General features: G+C 33.9%; 1 protein-coding gene across 1 annotated transcript in view; it reads right to left on the bottom strand.

Moving 5' to 3' along the window:
• Ndg (Nidogen) overlaps positions 1-22392 on the bottom strand; it is a 193337-nt gene that overhangs the window by 77147 nt on the left and 93798 nt on the right. Inside the window, exons 3-5 of the mRNA XM_069830946.1 lie at positions 17339-17475; positions 9759-9900; positions 2460-2668 (exon numbers count right to left, since the gene is read on the bottom strand). Coding sequence (XP_069687047.1) covers positions 2460-2668; positions 9759-9900; positions 17339-17475 — 488 coding nt within the window. The remainder of the gene's footprint in view (positions 1-2459; positions 2669-9758; positions 9901-17338; positions 17476-22392) is intronic.

Consider the following 22392-nt stretch of genomic DNA (forward strand, 5'->3'; position numbering starts at 1 on the left):
ACTATTAATTGTTTATAAATGCAATATAATTTTCACAATCAATTTGTTGCATGTCTTTATATGTTTTTGTGTGTTCGGAAGAGGTGCAGATTGCAGTTTATTCACTGCTAATGGTGATGAGGAATATACAAAATTCACGACGGTTAGGTTGTTTCTATGTTCGTCTTCAGGTGAACAAACGAAAGTGAAGTGAGTAGATTGTCCTACTCGTTCAGATCATTACAAACAATTCATTCTACTTCACTGATCAATGACTGCCAGTAGAGAGCAGGATGATATAAGTAAAAGGACTTACAATGTGATTCAGGAGGAATCATAAATATTTTTTACGGGGTACATGTATGGACCATTCTAAGTAAAAAAGTTCATATAAACGTGTTCAATTTCCAATGAATGTGGAGATACAACTGTTTAAATGTTACGCATAACAAGCCTTGTAAATGGTATGAAGAAACGACAAATGAATATGTACTATTGACTACGTATAAAAGAATAATATGTGTTACTCTTCTGAGATCGTCTAAGATTACCAGTGTTCATTATGAGTGTAGAGAAACAGCTATTTATAGTTCCCTTAGCAACAATTTTCTTCCAGCATGATGGAGCCCCTGTACATTTAACCATCAGGTAACACATCTCTAAATCTCTCATTCCCCAAACGATCAATCTGTCGCAATGGACATGTGCATTGTCCACCAAGGTCACCAGACTTCACTGTCTGTGGGAATGGATAAAAAAAGAAGTGTATAAAAACAAAGTAAACATAAGGACGAATTAGTTGCTCGCATTATGAATAGTTCTGCCCTTATAAAATAATGACAAAATGACCTTAGAAGATCAACACTAACTGTCGTCAAAAGAGCAATAAAATGCACTGAACTGTTTAAATGTATTGATACCACGTAAATAAGCAATGATTTTAATCATGAAATCATTTTTCTTCCCTCGTTTCACTTATAACCCTAGTTATGTATAACATTCAAACAACTGTATTTTCACTTTTTGAACACATGTTTATATGAATTTTGTTATTCAGAACAGTCCATAATACTACACCCTAAAATATTTACTATTCCTTCTGAATCACTCTGTATATCATAACGAAGTGTAGAGCTAATCTTCGAAATGTCGTGAATAATTTCTACATTCAACACCAGCAATGGAAAAAGGTTAATCAACACCTGCTAAATAACCTGTCATTACTTTCGAACAGAAGAAAATCGATTAAACATCGTTAAGGGAAAGATAAATTTTCCTCTAACCTTTGATTTCATTTAATTTTTAAATATGCATGTTACGTTGTTTGTTTTTTTTTTAATTGCGATGGTTATCTAGCATCTGAGTGAGATGAAGGTGATAATACCAGGGCCAGTGCCGAAACTTACCCAGCATTTGATCTTAATGGGTTGAGGAAAAGTCCAGGAAAAACCACAACCAGGTAACTTGTCCCAACCAGGATTTTAACTTGGGCCTGTTCGTTTTATGGTCAGACATGCTAACCATTTCGCCAATGCTGTTTGTTACACAATATGTAATTGAACGTGCAACACTGTTTTAAGTATGAGCCGGGTCCACTCAAAGTACTTTTTCTTAAAACCAACATTGTTTACATAACTATACTCTGCTCTCTTATTTATTTTTACTTCTCTGTCTTTCAATGTGAGCTTGTTTCTCATATGGTTATCATACTGTAATAATTGAAGTTATCATTTACCTTCTTCTACATAATTTCGAATGCATTCTGTGCATAATGTTAGCGTTAATGAATTAAGTTGTAATAAGAAATGTACCTGGTAGTAACATTTTGTAATATCTTACTAGTTTTCTATAAAAATGTTTCCCCAGTTCAGTGGTTGCCTTATTTTCTAATCTCTATTTTTTGTTTGTCTTCCACTGATCGTCGTCTAGGCTACTTACTGCTCGTTACTTTACTTATTCATGTTACTATAATACAGTGAGATTAGTTGGGGATGCTCAAGTTTTTGTCCAGAGCCGGCCCAGCTATCAAAGCCAGGCCACTCTGAATGAAAACTCGAGTGTCCCCAACTAATCTCATTGTAGTATTGTTAGTAATTGAATTTTAAAATGTGAGTTTCTATAGTCCAAATCTCAAGTTCCAGGATTGGCTGACAGTACTGGACTCTGTCTAGCCCCAGCATCGATGAGCGGACAAATCTAGCCTCGTCTCTCTTCACTGCACATGCACGTGGTCCAACTGTAGGTAGTGTTTTATAGATATTATTGTGATTGTGATTATTATTATTATTATTATTATTATTATTATTATTATTATTATTGTGATTACCTATTAATATTATTAGTGTTTACAATATGGTAGCTGTTACCTATGATATTACTGAATATATCACATAAGTTAAGTTACATTTAGTTTAATAGATGTTATAATAAGCAGTAAATAATTAAAATATTTTTTATTTACCAAAGAAATCATTTCATACTTGTCTAGGTTTTGGATCTGATCAGTGCCAGAGCCTCGAAGCGTGTAGAGTCTGCCATCACCAGACACGAATCCAGCTTGGGCCCTCGCATCTGGCAGTCCAGATGACTGCGCCATTCCCTGGATCCATTGGATGCCGTTATCGGCATACAGGAACTCGACGAATGAATCTGATCCATCACTTATTACTACCACTTGGAAGGTATTTACCTGTACAAGAAAAAAACTGATTAAAAGTTTCTTACTTAATCCTGGTACATTATAATACTGGCTTGTAAAATAGATGGAACATGAATTATTCATTTTAAGACTTTTAAGTATTTATGAAAACAGTTGACCCTCGATTCAATGGACCTCAATTTAACTGATTTCGGAAAGAATCAATCTTCTTAATGTATCCAGCTGTTTGCTGACAACATAAAGTCCACTATAGTTTACTGTAGTCTATTCAGTTGTTGTTTTTCACGAGAAATGAGGGGTATTTTGATCGATGTTCATTATAGAAGCCTGTTGCTAGTAGCCAGAGTTGGGGTGTAGTCAATATATATTGCAGGGCTGTGTCGTCTGCAACTGGTACTGATGATTTTAATTGACTTCTTTTGTGGATTATGGATGGACAGTATAGAAGAATGTGTTCCAGATCGTCATCATGATTATTGCACCACAGATAAGTACGGATTTTGGAAACAACGGGATAAAAATTATTGAAACCTAAAAATATGTTGCACACATCAAGGATAACCTTAGATTAAATCCAGGATTTGCTGGATGAAAATAAAGTGGACCTAGATCACCAGATAAGTTTACATAGGCTACTCTTCACTGAAAAGTTAATGTAGAAGTATGAGAAGACAAAAAGGAAAAAGATGCAGGTTAAGATATTGACAAATCGTTGATGGAACCCAATGTTTGTTATGTTCGTGAGTGCATTGATAGGCCTACTACTATCTCTTGAAACAAAGATGGATCTACATTATGAACATTTGAGAAGTTTACTTATAATTTCCGATTCTGGAGCAGTATAAAAAAATGTTCTTACTTCTTGTACCATAACTTCTGCTTCTCCCTCTGGTGAAGTTTTGGCCTATACAGTAATGGTTAGATTCAGTTAGACGAGAGCAATGATATGAGTATAAATTCTTAACATGGCTCCTTCACAAGGAAAGTAAATCCTGAGATCAACATACCGTAGTAGATTTGAGACACTTGGAAGAAATCTGATGCTGAGTCAGAGAACTCAGGAAATTTACAAGTCATTCATCATCCATTGTGAAAATTTAATTCTGGAGGTGATACAATGGACTCATATGAGTGACATAAATGAGTGTGAGTTTATCCTATCCTGCATATTTTGTAACCAAACCATCATCCCCAAGTTTAAAGATACAAATTCCAGTTAAAATAATATTAAATACTTAGTTCTAGTGCACAACTGCCATCACAAAGCACTACAACTTAATACAAAAACATTTTTTTTTCTTTTTACACGAATATTTCCCTTAATCAAAAATACAATGCAATACTAGGCCTACCTAATAGAAATGGAAAAGTTTTACGAAAAACCTTGTCTTCTTTTTACACGAGTATTTTCCCTGAACCAAAACTACAATACAAATGGGTTAAAAGGAGCAAAGAAGAAATAGTAAGCACTTTCTACAATTTTTTCAAGTACAAGAGAGATTGTTCAAAATTACTCTATGGTTGGACAACTGCATGGTCCAGAACAAAAACTGGACATTCTTTTCATTTTTGATTTACATTGTTAATTCAAATGAAGTAAGTACTAATGAAAGTTTGATGAGATATTTTGATCCAGGCCATTCGTTTATGCCTTCTGATCCTTTCATCACAAAGTAGAACAGTCAGTGAAAAGACGTGGATATAAAGTATATGATTTTGCAGACTTTGTAGATGCAGTAAAATCAGCATCTTACCAGACTGAGATACTGCCAGTGGAGCTTCAGTATTTTTTTCATTTGGTCTGACTACTCATCACAATATAAATTGAACCTGATTCATTCATGATCCTGTCTGCATGATATGGTTGAAATATCGGTTTCCAGAGGATCATACAGTATGCAGTACAAAAATGTCTTTGATGGTACATCGTTCAACATAAATTTCCTGACGAAAAATAAACTGAAGGAAGGAACAGTTACCACGTCCTGAGTAGCAACGAAAACCTCTTGGATTCCCTGCTTAAAAAAAAAGAGTGCCATAATTCGTAATTTGGGTGGAATAATGAAAAACAGACTGACATTTTGGGAGAATCTTCCAGTAAATGATGACTAAAATTTTATTATGTTCAAGTATCAATTATTTGGTATTAACTAACTTTTCAGTGTTTTTTATTTTTTAGTTAATTTATTTACCTCAGTAATTTACGCAGAAGTATTTTGTGAACTGTGTACCTTAGTAAATATAACCAAACATTTATTTTCAACTTCAATGTTAACAGAATGATTGGTAAATAAATTGCTGTCTCTTTACTAATTTTCTAGATAATAATTGTCTTAGATTGCAGTATTTTTTACAATACTGCTATGCAGTATGTGTTGTAATTTATTAAAATAATCTAAATAATTAATAAAATAAGAGAGAATTAATTTCACTTACTGGTTTTTTATGTACAATATGAGATATGCCTAATTTGCTAAGCATATCAGTATCTTCAACAATTAATATTAATACTTAGCAAATTAGGCGTATCTCAAATTGTACACAAAAATGTAAGCTAATTAACCTAAAAATTATATTCTATATATTTTGAATATAGTATTTCAATAATGAATACGCTAAAAATTCCAATAAATTAACTTTAAAAGTAGGCGCGCTTTGATGATTCACTAAATCCTCAATACTGAAAAATATTCAAGTTTTGAGATACGGCCTTTTGGCTTGGGAGGGCAGGATATTATGGTGTAAATTTTTATGGCAAGTTTACCGCATTTTACATTACATTTCCAGTTTTCACACATAAGCTTAATTTTAACTTATCCTACCTATATAATACGTAATTTACATGCACTTACTGTTAATATGACGTAGGTGAGAACAAATAAATGAACACACAATTTTGTTGAAAAAATTGTAACTTCAATATTAACTCAGAAAATGTAGGCCTAATTTTATTTTCAGAGCAGAAGTGGTGTAAGTCAAAAATGGGTAATGAGGGTTAAAGTAAACATTCTGTAAAATAAAGCGCAAAGTAGCAGTTAATATTGAATTTATTTAAACTATTAGTAGTCAGTGAATAGCACGAAGGATATATTAATTGCTACTTTGCGCTGTATTTTACAGAATTTTAACTTTAAACCTCATTACCTAATTTTGACTTACACCACTTCTGCTCTGAACGGCTCAAATAATCACTGGGAATGTAAAATCAACACCAATAACAATACTCCATGAATTCTTGAAAAATTAACACCATGATCCCTACTTGAATGCAATATAACATTCAACTTCTGAAAAATATAAAACACGAATACAAAAATTATGGAATTACTTGCATTAAAAACTCTAGATACATTATCCAAAATCGGAATGGTTACACATTTACACATATGAACTCTGCAAAAAAATAATATACTGTAACAGGTATTTACTTTGACATACAAATAGGAAACTGATAACTAATAAATATTTTATAGAACACAATACGTAGGCTACCTACAACGTGGATTATAGGTTATGACTGATTTATGGTTTTCTCTTGGTCTTTAGGGAATCTGAAGAACGACAAATTCGGAGATTTAAACTTGTTGTTACTGCAATTTTCGTCATTGCACACATTGCCTTTATTCCGACGCATGATTAAAACGTTTATAACATCTCGCATCCCTTTAAAGCACGTGCTGGCTGAACGATTTTTTTTTTTTTTTTTTTCACATTCAGCAATTTATTGATAAAGTTCCAAAACAAATATGTTTTCTGCCTTTTCGTATTTTAGTGTAAATTCAAATAACGATGCACAAATATTGTTCATGTCCAGCTGTCAAAACAATTGGGCACAGAGACATTAGTGTAGGTTTAAGGAAGTCAGAGGTTGTGGAAAAGTGCATGTTATTCACTTAAAAAGGATTTTGGTGTTCTGTGTTTCTTGTAGAAATTTGCATTGTATTGACCAAGACGCTTGATGAATGGATTTTCACTTGAATTTGCACTGTTATAAAACTTCTTAACTTGTTCACGTAATGAGTCTTTCAGAAATGTCATGTCCAAATCAAAGTGTATTTGTGCATTTGTTGTGTACCAGTCTGAATTATGTATTATTCGGAGCACTTTATTTTGAACAATTTGAAGAGGTTGAAACACTGTTTTTGGAATATAACACCAAGCCGGGGCAACGTAAGTTAGAATCGGTAAAATCAGCATTTTGTATAGCATAACTTTTCTTCTTAGACTGAGGACAGGAGATTTGAACAGGGGGTAAAGATGAGATATTCTAAGAGAGCTCTTAGTTGTTACAGATTTTATGTGCTTGTGCCATAACAATTTGTTATCAAGAGTAATACCAAGATATTTTACATGGTCACTGTATTGAATTTCTTGATTGCATATTTTTATTTTGTCACGAGGTCTTTTTAAACACTTGGAGAAAATTATTGACTGACATTTTTCAGGATTTAAAGAAATACGCCATTCTTTAAGCCATTCTTCTAATAGAAGTACATGGTTTTGAACTGCGGAGACAGCATATTGAGGACTGAATTTAACACTATATATAACTGTGTCATCAGCATACAGAAGTGTTTTAGTTTTGAGAGTAGTAGGAATGTCAGAAGTGTAGAGACAGTACAATATAGGACCAAGTACAGAGCCTTGTGGAACTCCAGCTTCTGCTATATAAGTGGAAGATAGTTGGCCATCTATGAGGACTTGAAAAGATCTCTTTTCTAAGTAGCTAGCTAGAAGGTGAGTTAATGAGCGAGGCAGAAATTTATTAAGTTTATACAGCAGACCTAAATGCCAAACTTTATCAAATGCCTTAGAAACGTCCAAAAAGATGGCTGCTGTGTAGAATTTGTTGTTAAAGCCTTTGGTTATGTCTTCTACGAGAGAGACTACATTATGAGTTACTGATCTTCCTTTTTGAAAAGCTGTTTGCCAAGGAGGAATAATGGTGTCTGTATAAGGCAACATTCGTTTGAGGATAATCCGTTCTAATAATTTTCCATGTGTATTCAAAAGACATATTGGTCTTCTATTTTGACAATACATAGAGTTCTTGTTCTGTTTAGGAATTGTAATGATTTGTGAATGTTTCCAAGATGAGGGAAAATATTGAGTTTTCAATGCTGAGTTGAACAACTTAGTAATATGGCATATAGCTTTCTTTGGTAGATTTTTTAGAGCTAAGTTACTAATTTTGTCTGGTCCAGGAGATTTTGAAGATTTTAAAGTCTTAATTTTTTTAACTTCTGAAGGGGTTGTATGAGGAATAGTACTTGCATCATGAACTTTTAAATCTCTATTAATATTGTCAATCATGTCTTGATTTGAGATCATATAGTTCGGGTCAGCAGTTGGTTCACTAAAATGATCCTTTAGATATTCAGCAATTGCTTCAGCTTTATCTTGTGGATTGTATTTGATGCCATTTGTAGTATGTATGGGTTGCTGTTTATTGATGTTGTTAGATGAAATAAGTCTTTTTGTTATTTTCCAGATAGTATTCGAAGATGCAGCATCCTTGACATCGGCTTCAAATTTATCTATTTTCAGTTCAAAAGCTCTTCTGTGTAATTTGTTTTTTAAATTGTTATAGATATTTTTGTCAGTTTCATTTCGAGTTTTTTGCCACTTTTTCCTAGCTAAGCGTTTCTGTTTGCAAAGAGTTTGAATTTCTAGGTTCTTAGCTGTGTTTGGGTTCTTATTGTATGCAGTTTTTGCGATTTTGATAGCACTGCTAATTGTGGAGGTGTAGATTTGTACAGCTTTATCTAAGTCCTCTCTTGATTCAATGATTATATTGCCTGGCACGGAAGAGTTTACGAGTTCCCTGAAGAATTTCCAATTGACTGTTTTTCTTTTGTCATTTTTTAATATAGAAGAAGCTGGAATGTGATCTAGAACTAGAATGACTGGGTCGTGGTTTGAAGACAGAGCAGAAACTGTTTCAATGTATAGAGGTGTAATAGTAGTATTGACAAGGGCAATGTCTAATACATCCGGCATATGCAGATTATTGTATGGAAAGTGAGTTGGCTGTGAGGGAGCTATTATGTTATATTTATGTAGGGAAGCGTGTGCTTCAAGTTGTTTTCCTCTCGGAGTAATAATTCTTGAGTTCCATTTTGGGTTTTTACAATTGAAATCACCAGCATGAATGTAGTTTTTTGACATTTCATGAAGCAAATCTAGATCATTGTCTAGAAGCTGAACGAGATTGTATCAACCCTATTACCAGTGCCTTGCCTGCCGCTTGGGCGCCAGTGTCGCGAATGTTGGCAAAAAAAAGTGTTGAAGTTGCGCGACTGTAAGTATTAGACTGTGGTCCTAGTTTCACAACTATACAGAACAACCGGTAGTATAACTGTTTTATAAATTCTGACTTTCAGTTTTTTTAAAACAGACAGGATGACAAAAGCTTCTCAAACGAATAATAACAACTTCAAACTTGATACAAATAAATGCCTATGTAAAATCATGTTGAGTAGGCCATAAAATTAAATAAAACACTATTAGGCATACTAACCAAACTTACAACAGATGCTCAAGTGAGAACCATTCACAATGTCCCAACCTATCACGAAAACAACCCATTGTAGATATGAGATGGAACAGATCAGTCATGTAACTGGGAGACAGACCACAGTGTGGACAGACAATGGACAAGCTGGGGTGATGAATACTATCCTATACTCTCCTTCTTCGTGACGCCAATCAGTATTTGCGAATTTTGAAATTATTCTGCACATAATTCTGTAATAGCGTGTTGCATTGCAATTTTCCAATTATTTTTAACAGCTTATTATTATCTTATTTAATATTTTTTATATTAAAATACGAAATTTGCTGTTATTTGCGAAGAGAACCGGTTGTTAAAAATTATGACTTTCCTCACTAGAAACACACATGGGTAAATGTGATGATTACTGATTAACATACAATATTATGTAGTTGTAGGTATTTGTTTTCCTCGAAGACTCACGAGAACGTACGACCACATCCGAAATAAAGTTCTGTTCCGGCACTGAGACTGACAAACCTGGACTACCTATAGGCCTATTTGTAGATGCATATTATTTTGCATGATTTATTTAGAAATTACATAAATGCTATGGCTCAGAAGTACCTTGTCAGCACCCCTATCATGATATCCAACATCCTCCCAAGTGGCAATGAACAGACTTCTAGCTTCAAAATCTGCTCCGTAGCTGAATGCTTGATGAACAGATTCAGACGCCCTTTGTAATAATGACTCATCTTGCGTTTCTCTGAAACACACATCACAGTAAGAATTAGAGCATTACAGAGTCATGTTAATGTCTTCCTTATTACGAGCAGAAAAAGTAGAATCATATTATGTGAAATTCTTCAGACAACTATGTAAAATACAGTAGTCCAAGTGAAGTAATTTCAGTACTGACAGCTCAACATGGAATGAGTAGTAGTAGTACTTTATTCACCATAAAGATCTTTACAAATCATTGCTTCGTCAATCTTATTTCTAAGTCTTAATCTAGTTTCTGATTATACTATGGACATATTTATGAATTTGTAGCTTTGTTATTGCAGGACATCTGCTGACATGATTTAAGAAGAACTATATCTAAGATAGTATAATAATAATAATAATAATAATAATAATAATAATAATAATAATAATAATAATAATAATAATAATAATAATAATAATAATGAGTCGAATGTTTAAATAATCTGTTTTTACTAGTTTAAAATATAAGCAGCAGTTCCTCAGTCGATTGCTTTAGGTCTACTTCCATTTTCGAAGTCTATTTCTCTCTTTCTCTTCCCTACGTTATTTAGAAATAATAATAATAATAATAATAATAATAATAATAATAATAATAATAAACAGTAGCAATAAAAATAAGACGTAACGGATTTACAAATGTGAATATTAAACTATGGAGTGAGCAGATAAACTCGACATTCTAGCTCTGCCTCGATTCGCATGTAAATTCCACTTACACAGCAAGTTTGCTACAGCCAATAACGAAAAGGAGACCATACCGTATGGTCCATACGTCTCAGTTTGTATTTTAAATTTTGTCCCGGTGTCCCGGCAACGTCCTCATTTGTCCCAGATTTTTTTTAAACAAACAGATTAAAGCCTTTTATTTTACTTTTGTTTCATACTTAATTTTGTTAGGTTCCCTAACTTAGGCAAAAATATTGGTATGACTGTAAGATAATCATTCAGATTGAATCTTGGAATGAAACAGGGTTTTCTCGTCTGTTCAATGTACAGTTTACAATAATTACAGTGATAGTGAGAGAGGTATTCCTGTTATGTGTTATTTTAACGTTAATATTGTGTTGCTTAGTCAACTGTCTGAAGACAGGTATGAACCTCACAAGTGATACCAACTTATGAAGTAAGAAGACCAAGAGATAATGGGGTAGGGTGGCCAGTTTCTTTCCTCCCTCCATTGTATACATAGCCGAATAGCTACATATTACTACACTAATCAAACTTCAGATGCATACAAACAAATTGTTCTGTGTGTGAATTGTAATAAAATATGCCGAAACGCAAATGCAGATTTAATGAAACACTTCAAAAGAAATTTCCTTTTTTTTGAAAAAGTATAAGGAAGATACAGTTTTCTGTAAATTCTGTGACAGTGATCAGTGGACTCCCAGCCAGGTCCTTCTTCAGTTGCATCTCAATAGTGGTGCTGGTGTACAAAAACGGTCAAACGGTGAGTAATTAATTTAATGTACAATAATTACAAATGCATTTACTACTACTACTACTACTACTACTACTAATAATAATAATAATAATAATAGTCTAATAATAATAATATTATGCATTATTCATTAATCATATCCCGTCACCTTAAAAATTATGGTCACCTTAAAATGATGCACCTAAGCAGAGGTATAACTCATAAATAAATTAGTAGGCTATCAGGGCGCATCACGAAAAGTTTATTATTATTTTATAACTGAAGACCTTCTCGGAAAGAGGATGTAACATCAATTTCTTGAAATAAGTGATGTAGGTGGAAAAAATAATTTTCAAACATTTATTTATGAAATTAAATTATTTCGCTCAATGGCTGAATAAACTTGTATCTTTGAGTAATCAAAAATGGTTGCGAAACATGAATTACAGATTTGTTGGTTACATCCTTATTCCGAGGAGATCTTCAACAAAGTTTACACAATTATAAACTAGAATGCCTCTACTGTATACCAGTATGTGACCAGTATACAGAGCGTTGCTTACGAGAAGCAACGATTCAGAACGTGTGGCCATACGACTGCTCGTTTTCTATTGGCTGCGCCATGATTAATCCATGCAGTAGGTTTTCGTATGTGTTTATACCGTTGCTTACTGTACTTTGTGATCCGCTTTTATCTTACGAAGTTACGTCAATTAATAATAAAGATTAGCGATGCTTAAATTAGTTTTGTTTGCAGTGTTTGTTTTTAAATTATTATATTATCTTAACTTATAACAAAGAATGTCTAGTATATTTTCGTACTAATAGAAATAAATACCGGTAATGAGTTATCCTATATAGGACCGAAGTTATGTTCTACATTTATCAAGCTTGGATTCCTTCATAAAGGTAATAATGTTATAACTTCTATGAGAATATTGTTACTTATTAATTATTATTTACAGTGCAAATGTCTGAGTTTAAATTGTGGTAACTGTACATTTTGAAGCACTCGGTAAATTGTATATAGACGCATATCTAGTTAAACTTCGTAGATATATTTGTACTAGTTTTAACATAGAGTTTGCCAAGTTTATTTTTTAGCTATGATCGTTAAATTATAGAATTGTATTCTTATACATATTCTTACACATAGGCCTATAGCCTACATACGTTCTTATGTCGTTAGAATACACTTTTTTATACTATAATTATTTTTGTTTTTTATGCAATTGCTGTTGTTTTAACACATGTTATTCAGTCTTGTCGATTATGGATAGCATTTAAAAAAAGAAGATATGAACAAATTTCCAACCAGTCTTCGGACTGCTTACTAAACATACAACAAACGAATTTCAGATTCATCATGGGATGCTGTTCTGCAATAAAATTGGCTGCTCAAATCGTACTGAGCAAGGCACAATGTAATTATTTTTATTTTCAATGCATTTATTTATACGCGCTTCAACATATAACTTCTGGTCTTATCGCGTGTGTAGGAATGTTGGGAATATTAGTAGGCCTACGCCGTTGGCTATTGTTGAGTTTCTGTTTCTATTAGAGTTTGTGTTCAAGTAACTGATTTAGATCATTTTTTTTAATGTATATGAGAATGGTGATGATGAATCGTGGTATGTAAATTTCCAAACGACATTTGCCTTTTAACTGAGGAAAATCATGAACAACTCCAGTCAGATTGGCCAGCCACGGGGTTTGAACCCGGGACCTCCCAAATGCGAGTCTCGCTCGGTGACGTAATTATTGTGAGCAGTATCTTATGTACACAGGTACATACGTATATAATGTAAGTAATTTAATAGAATAAGAAATATGTCAACATAAGCCGAAACAAACTCACTTCGCAAATCCTTGCTATTATAGGTTGATTCCATTTGTCCCTCTGCATTTTCACCAGCCTTGAGTGAAATCAACAGTGAGCAGTGAACCGTCACAATTTTGTGAAAAATATCCGTATAGGTTAATGTTAATAGTGTTTTTATTACTTCAAAACATTAGGTCTACATAAAAATTAAAAAATACGAATGAAGACGCTAATTGTATTATATATATACTAAAATGACATATTTGCGTGTTAATACTTCTACCTGCAAAGAGATAGGCTATTCATTGCATTTATCATTTATGGCCGGAGGCCAAGCAATTACGCCCGCTCCAGTATTGTGCACTTAAGCCATTATTTATGTTCTGTATAATACTGTATAATATATCCTGTACAGTGTCATTGAGGGCTAATATCTCTGTAAATAATATCTCTTTTACTAATGAATATCACTTATTTCCCTTCACGAAACATTAATTCCAGCCATTATAACCAGTACATAGAAATACAGTGCTAAGAAAGTAATTAAATATGTTAAAATATGACGATAGTATAGAGAGAGGCAGCGAAAAGTTACCGCACTATGGAGAGGACGTCAGGGAACAGACTGCCCGCAATCCATTGCTCGACTCACAGGTAAGCTGTAGCAACGCACGGGCGGGCGTTCAGTTTCATTACAGTAGGCCTAAATGATTAGTTAAGCATACTACATCACACTAACATACGAAAACAAAAACACACACAAGATTGCAACCTCATTCAAGAAATTAAATTACAACATCCCATACAGAACAAATAATACTCTACAAAAGCATCTCAACACACAAACAACACAAACAAACAAATACAACCACACAGGCGTATACAAGCTCAAATGCAACACCTGCAACAACTTCTACATAGACAGACAGGCAGATCATTTCAAACACGTTACAAAGAACACATCACAGCCATAACAAAACTACAAAATACTTCCACATATGCAGAACACATCATAACAGCTAACCACACCTACAGAGACTTAAGCACATACACGAAAATTCTACATATTCAACTAAAAAGCCAGAAACTAAACACATTAGAACGATACGAAATATATAGACACAAAAAACATCCAAATGAAATTCTCAACACACAACTCAATTTCAGAATACACACACTCTTTGACTCCACATTACACTACACAGACACACCTCCACAGTTAACACAAACAAAAGGCGCCAAGACCAGCACCAACCATTCTGAAGATGGCCCATAACAGGCTAAAACATGTTAACCAGGTACGGTAAAATTTAACACGAGAAAGACATATAATACATAGGCCTATTTCGTATTAGTTAAGAGTTACTTAATTAATGAAGTTGGAAACTGATGTAAATCTTAGCTTTCATCAAAGCAGCTGTTGAAAATGATGTCCAGCGTTCTCGATGCATCATGTTAAAAAATTCCGAAACACTCGTATCTCCGCATTCAATTGAGTATGCCTTTTTGGACTAAAACTGATAGCGCATGCAAGAATTGAAAGCTACCCGTCGCCGATGGGTATCTTGTGCGTTATTTCGTTCAACAGTAGCATGTAGCGAGCAGCTGATTGTTTTAGGTGGCCATGAGGCGTGAATAAACTGAGAATTCTTTTGTTTGGTAATGGTAGACCTTTTAAGCTGAAAATGGTGGCAAGTACGATTAGCTCTATTGAAAATTATCGCAAATACGAGTTTCTATGGAGTGTTCAACCACAATTTTGCGAATCAAGTTTTGAATTGGTATTTAATATTTTATTAAATAAAACGAAGAGCATGGTCATAGGAAGAAAAATAGAGAAGATAAACTTGCGAATTCTAAATGAGGCAGTAGAGGAAGTGGACAGCTTCAAATACTTTGGGTGTATACTATAAGCAGTAACATGAGCTGCTGCCAGGAAGTCAAAAGGAGAATAGCAATGACCATGGAAGCTTTTAATAGAAAAAGGACCATTTTCTACGTACTTCTGAAAAAAGAACTAAGGAAGAGACTAGTGAAGTGCTTTGCATGGAGTGTGGCATTGTATAGGGCAGAAACATGGATATTACGACGAAGTGAAGAGAAGCGAATAGAAGCATTTGAAATGTAAATATGGAGGAGAATGGAACGTGTGAAGTGGAAGACAGAATAAGAAATGAAGCTGTGTTGGAAAGAGTGGGTGAAGAAAGAATGATGCTGAAACTGACCAGGAAGAGGAAAAGGAATTAGTTGGGTCACTGGCTGAGAAGAAACTGCCTACTGAAGGATGCACTGAAAGGAATGGTGAACGGGAGAAGAGTTCGGGGTAGAAGAAGATATCAGATTACAAACAACATTAAAATATATGGATCATATGAGGAAACGAAGAGGAAGGCAGAAAAAAGGAAAGATTGGCGAAAGCTGGGCTTGCAGTGAAAGATCTGCCCTTGGGCAGAACACTAAATGCATGAATTAATTAATGAATACTGTATATACGTAGTGAAGATGATATTCAACACGGCGCACAAAATCTGCATGCATCTTAATTGAAGTTAAATTAAAACTGAACGAGATGCGCCTTAAGGGAGCCAAACATCTAGTGCTAGTGGATCAAACCAGCAACTGCGTATTAGGCGGGTAGTCTAAATTTGACTTATAGGGTATGTATGTATACAGTATTTATTATCATTTTCTTATTGAATTACAACTACGTACATGGACAATATTACTTACCCCATTATGTAATACGTCAAAGAAATTTACAATACCGGTATGTACTTAATTCTTTCGAAAAAAAAAAAAGTAACTGAAGCCTATTTTATAATGTTTTCCTGGCATGTAAATTCTTACAATAAATAATCACATTTTCCAGATGATTTAAATATGAATTTACACTGAATGGCATCAGAACAAGAGCTTTTCGTTTAATATATATTGTAATCAGAATCAAAGTCACAGAGACTTCAATGCAACAAAGAAAATAAACTGACCAGCAAACATTTCCAGAATTACGGCTGACTGAGGAAGAAGGGTGTAGGAAAAGGATAGGGCAGAGTTGTGAAACTCAAACAGGTGTGTGGGCCATGTAACCTAATCAAGAGAGCATAGCGGGCAAGAAAGTTTAATGTGGGATTATAGGCCCATATATTTTATCGAAATTGATATCATATAAATGCTACTTTATTAGAAACTTATACAAGTAAAAGTGGTATAAAATAATACATTAAATGAATAAATAATACATTCAAAGAACAGACATTCACCACTATGTGAGCATGCAACTAAAAACGTTTATATCCCCATATATCTTGTATTTACAGTTGTATATAATTTTATTTATTTCCCAACCGACTGTACCTCCATATAAGATCCACGAGAGAAAGGAAGTATCTAGCACTCCTTTCCATAATCTTGAGCATGTAGTCATTGCATGCATACCTAACTTGTGTTTAATGTGACCAAACACTGGGCTTTACTTATAATACACATAGGCCTGCATATGAGCCAGAACCTGTACCATGTAACTGTATAGGTTATGCTTATTAAGATCTTTATAATCCCGATTATCTCCACCACTGCGTATATTCTTGCAAATATTTAATATTCAGTTTCAGATATGCAGCGAAGTGGTGACCTTAAGATATCAACTCTGTAGAAATAAAATCTCCGTTAGTATAAAAACTTGCAAGGTTTTCACACTACTTCGAAATTTCTGAACTATTCAACGCATGTAGATTTTACAAAAAGCCAAACCTCTCAGAAATATCTGCATAAGCTTCACTTCGGAAGTTCTATGCAAGATTCCAGAGTATTTATTATCGGAAAGGAAGTCTCTATTCTGAGTTTTTCTTCCCTTAAGCTATTATTATTATTATTATTATTATTATTATTATTATTGCCATCGTTTTAAGGCCCTCTCAACCTGAGGCCTCCGATGACTGTCGAGTTCGCCCATGCGTTTAATCGGCACTGGGTATGTTCAAGACACATACTGTAAAGTTTATTTAGCTCTTATTTCTTCCTCTCTTTTTATTTATCCGTTTAATCTCCTCCTTTTTGGGTTTTACAAATCAGTGCCCGTAGGGAAGGAATAATTGGCTTTTATTTAAAGCTACAAAACTGAAATCAGTAAATGAGGTATGTAATGATGACTAAATAAATTCAATAATAGTGAATATGAAGAGTAAAGTACTGTACCTGTAGAACACTGTTCCACTGCCTCTTGTGTCCACGTTAGTGTAAAGGGGAGCTATTACTGGATAGTCAAGAGGGAACTGGATGTTGAAGAAACTTGGAATTTCTGTCAGGAAAGACAGCAAACCATTCGCGTTTACCTGTGAACAAAATGCAATAATTTTATTATTGGAACAATAAGTTTAACAAGAAATTTAGCACACAAAAGTGAGAAACAACATTGTATTACACATTATACTAAATATTTTCAAATGTAATATTTTTATTAAAAGAATTAAGTTCACAAATGTAATTTCTGTGACTCATAGTTTGTGTTACATTGTTACAATTCTTTTAATATATGTTCTACATTTACATAATATGTGACAATAGTTTAATAATATGAACATATAAGGGAAAAGGGAAGAAGACTAGTGATGGGAAAAAATTAATCCATGAGTCGGGATGTGGAATTGGAGGAGGAAGTGATTACCAAGGGTGGGAGTGAAAGAAGGAATTTAAAAGACTCTAATGCAGTGTTTGCTGGTGATATTGTTGAGGATTTTAAATATTTTAGAAGCATGATGGTAAAAAAATTCGAGGAATTAAATCAATCGTTAAGTGAGCCGTTGGTTATAAGGAAAATTAGTGAAAAATATGGTGGGGGAGACGAGATTTGATAGTATAGGAAGACAAGCGAGTGAAGAAAGTGTTAGCTACGAAGAGGGGGAAGGAGTGGTCAGTGGAAGAGATAGAGATCAGTGATGATATCAATCTGTTTTACTACGCTATAAAACAGTAGTGAATAGTAATTCTCGAGTTAATAAGTGACCAATTTAGTGAACTAGTAAAAGATCAAGAATAAAGTAAATGGAAATATTAATATCAAGGCATCAGAGTTAACAAGGTGTGAATAGTAGGAATTGCTGATGGTGCACGTAAGTTGTTATAGCGAATAGTGAACTGAATAACGAATCGGCTGTAGAAGTGAGCAGGTATAAACAGTAAGGTAGGCTTTATGTGAATTAGTGAATAAATAATTAATAGCAAAAACAAGATAGGATAAGTATTAAATGAGACGTTCAGAGCAGAAGTGTTGTAAGTCACCACTTCTGCTCTGAACGGCTCAAATAAATAATATACAAAATACAATTCCTACTTTCCCTTTGTTTTTTTTTCTCTCAATCTCCCTGTTCTTCGTATATACATTTACAGGCAAAATATATATTCATGTCATTTAAATTTGTATAATAACGACCGAATCATTAGCCTAGTTTATATGAGCCGTTCAGAGCAGAAGTGGTGTACGTCAAAATTGACTTACACCACTTCTGCTCTGAATGGCTCAAATAGACGATGGACTGAGCAGCAAGAGGGGAGATAACTGATGGAATTAGGGTAGTTTTATTAACGTATACTGCAAAGAAGCGTTATTTGTAATGATTGTTAATGGTGGCACCGTATACGTGAAAATGTGAAGTCCACCATTATATCTAAGAAATGCTATGACGAAATATATATGAAATATATCATATCATATCATATCATATCATATCATATCATATCATATCATATCATATCATATCATATCATATCATATCATATCATATCATATCATATCATATCATATCACATCACATCACATCACATCACATCATAACATATTCATATCATTATGGATATTAATCCAGATTGGCAGAACCTGTATCTGTAGAACATTGTACATAGGACATGAAATAGTAATATTTCCAATTATATTTTTGACTGATAAAATGCAGTATACGGAATAGAAGTTTTGTAATTGTGCTGATTAATGGGGGCAATAGAATACATTGAAATAAAAAAAGGAACTATTAAGTATATGTCACAATGGTTAATTAGAAAATTAGGCTGAAAGTCTGCGTAGTTTGGCAACAGTACGAAAACACACAACACTCGACCTGAACAACTGATTTCCTAGGACTTCCTCGGGTAACGGTACCGTAATGCTGCGGCCGTAATATGACTGTGAATGACGTCACACAATAGAAATGAAAGTACGACCGCCTTGACGGTAAACAGATTTGTAAAGCTAGAGCAGAGCCGTAACGATATATCGGGTAGAACGAGTATAATGTATCACAGAAATTAAATATGGATAATCTTGACTTGGCGTTGTTAATATTTTTAGAAAATTCTCAGTCATCAGAAGAAGATGCGGAACGTTTGGAGGCAAGTCACATTTTCCAAAAGCATGCTATAGAAGGTGAATATAAAATTTAATGCATTCTCAACTGCACTGTAATAAAAAATTCACGGAATATTTTCGTTTAACACCAGTGTTGATTATGTGCTGAATTACATAAAAGATGATATCTTCAAAGTTATACAAGAGAAACAAAATCCCACTGAGCAAAAATTCTGTGTATTTTAAAAACGAGTAATTAACAGCTACACGGTGTTTAGTTGTTAGTATAATGTTTATTAAACTTTTATTTTGTAATTATATTTTGTTACTTCAAATCATATTTATCGCTTCATTTACTAGTATTATTTTATGTATACTAATTCTTTTTGCTCATTTAGTGTAAGCGTGAGGCTTTCAGTTGATGCAGGGGACGTCAAATCTCCTAAAACGTCACCGTGACAGCTGCTATATAGTCGCTCTTGATGATGGGTCGCTGTATCCACTTTGGGTTGAAATATGCTGTATTTCAGCACTACCACCAACGTGAAAATTTACATCCTCAGTTGTTTGTTCATAACGAAGAAGCCTTTTTGCAGTATTTTCTGGTCTGTTCTTCAGTAAAAGTTGCTTTCCGTTGAGCTATTTGTTTAAGCAATTGTAATCGTTCCTCAGATTGCGATGACCTTTTCCTCTTTCTTAGTGGCTGCGCTTTGTCGAAATTTTGAGTCCTATTTTTACGAATGTTATCCATATCACTTTCCTCCAACACTGCCTTATGTTGAATGTTTAATTTGTATTCAGAGTCACAACTTAACTTACACTTTAGTCGTAACTTAGCCAAAAGCTAGTAAGATTTAAGATACGTGAAGACCAACTTTATACCTCACTTAGCACTACACTTTACCTGAACAACAACTAACGAAACATTTATTTGTTTACTACGATAAAGTTGCGTTTAAGGGTTGAAATGGATTTAGAAGATGGCAATTTCCAAGAATTCATGAATTATGAGTTTTGTGCCATATTATTTGCTTAGGCCTATTTATTTCCAGGTTATATCTATGTAATCATAACCTCAATCTTATCTCCAGTTCTATCAGTTTATTTCGAAGTCATGTAGGCTAGCTATAAAAAGCATGTTAAATTCTTCTTCTTCTTCTTCTTCTTCTTATTATTATTATTATTATTATTATTATTATTATTATTATTATTATTTCCATCTGAAAATCAATGAAGAAGTAAGATATGATTTTTAAATGGTTAACCTGTAAATATTAACATAACATAGTAAAGTTTGTAAAATATTATCTACAATGGACTATGATTTTTTTCTTACAGTAAAAATAACTTTTGATCTTGTATTAATGTAATTTACTCAACATAAGTTTAAAATTCTAATTCAATTCTCGTGTAATTAATGTTATTAATATTACTTATATTTTTGTGCACTAAATTTCGACGTCGGATTTATTTTCTACTACGTCTTCATATTCAAGTAAGTTCATTGATGTAGGCCTACATCTTCATCTGCGGTTCTTTCCCTTTCAATGGATGTTTTAAAAATAATAGGTTTGAAACGAAATTTAGCCCCACTTTTTGTTTTGAGTAGCTATAAGCTGGAAGTACTACGTCATTATAAGGGCCCGGATTTTGATGAAAAATAATATTTTTTCTGAGTAGTCGGAGACGATGCATAGTGGTAATTAAGTCCATTCTCCAAGAAATATATTAGATCTATGGGGATTTTTATAGGTCATCAAAATGCATTTTTCCATGTTTTCGAGACTAAAGTCATTTTTTAACACCTAGATGTAGTTTTAGGTTATTTTCTTCACTTCGCAGATTTTTATAGGTCATTTTTACGTTGTCTGCAGTTGAATTTTAATTTTTGCATTTTTTTATAGTTGTAGTTTACTCATTTGTATTTTCTAAGTCAGCATTTTCCTTACGGATCTAGTTTATTAGTGTGAATATTCCACTAGGAAAAATTAACAATTTTAAATTATATTATTTCCTTGGCCACCACATTGGTCATACTATTCCAGACGAATCGGCATTGGGTAAAAACTACTTCATAAAATGTTATGAAGGCACATTAAACAGAATACGTGAATATGTAAACGAGGGAAAAATTGTATCAATTGACGAGACTACTCATTCACAGGACCGTTATGCAGCTGTTTTTTTTTTCTCTTATACGGAGGAGGGGCTCGAAGGCTTACACTGCAACCTGAGGCTTATTGTGCTTACACTCCTATTCTGAGAATGATTGGATAGCCCAGGACTGGGCACCAAAAGCGGATTCTACTCTCTCACGGGGAGACATATGACTTCTCTTCAACCCCTTTCTTCCCCGCCGAACACCGCGAAATGTTGATGCCATGACGGATGAATATCAAGCGTCCCCGTTTAGAGTTTGGATTCACTCCTGATGCCCAGCCTTGGGGTAGTCGAACGACAGCGCTGCTGTACAAGTACAGCACGCTGCACCATGAACTGAACCCGGTCTATGGTACGGATGATGATGATATGTGAATTAAGTATGGCAAAACGAGTCCGAGATCGAACACCAAAAGTTAGCCCAGCAATTCTGCTTCTATTGGTTGAGAAAAAACCCCGGAAAAAGCCCAACCAGGTAACTTGTCCCAACCAGGATTCGAAACCAGGCCTGCTCGTTTCACGGCCAGACGCGCTGACCGTTCCTCCACAGCGTACTAATGTAGTGTTATGGACTTTATAAACAATCCGGACAAATTTTTCTTCTAATGTCAGAGGTTTGGAAGCGATTAACCACACTCAGATGTGCAAATTATTCGGTAAATCGTTGTGTTTACTGTAGCCTAATGGAGTACATGTGAACGTGTCCTCTTCCTAAAGAGCGAAATCTATCAAATAATTTTACAGTAGAATG

The sequence above is a fragment of the Periplaneta americana genome, chromosome 7 (genome assembly GCF_040183065.1).
Source record: "Periplaneta americana isolate PAMFEO1 chromosome 7, P.americana_PAMFEO1_priV1, whole genome shotgun sequence".
Lineage (NCBI taxonomy): Eukaryota > Metazoa > Arthropoda > Insecta > Blattodea > Blattidae > Periplaneta > Periplaneta americana.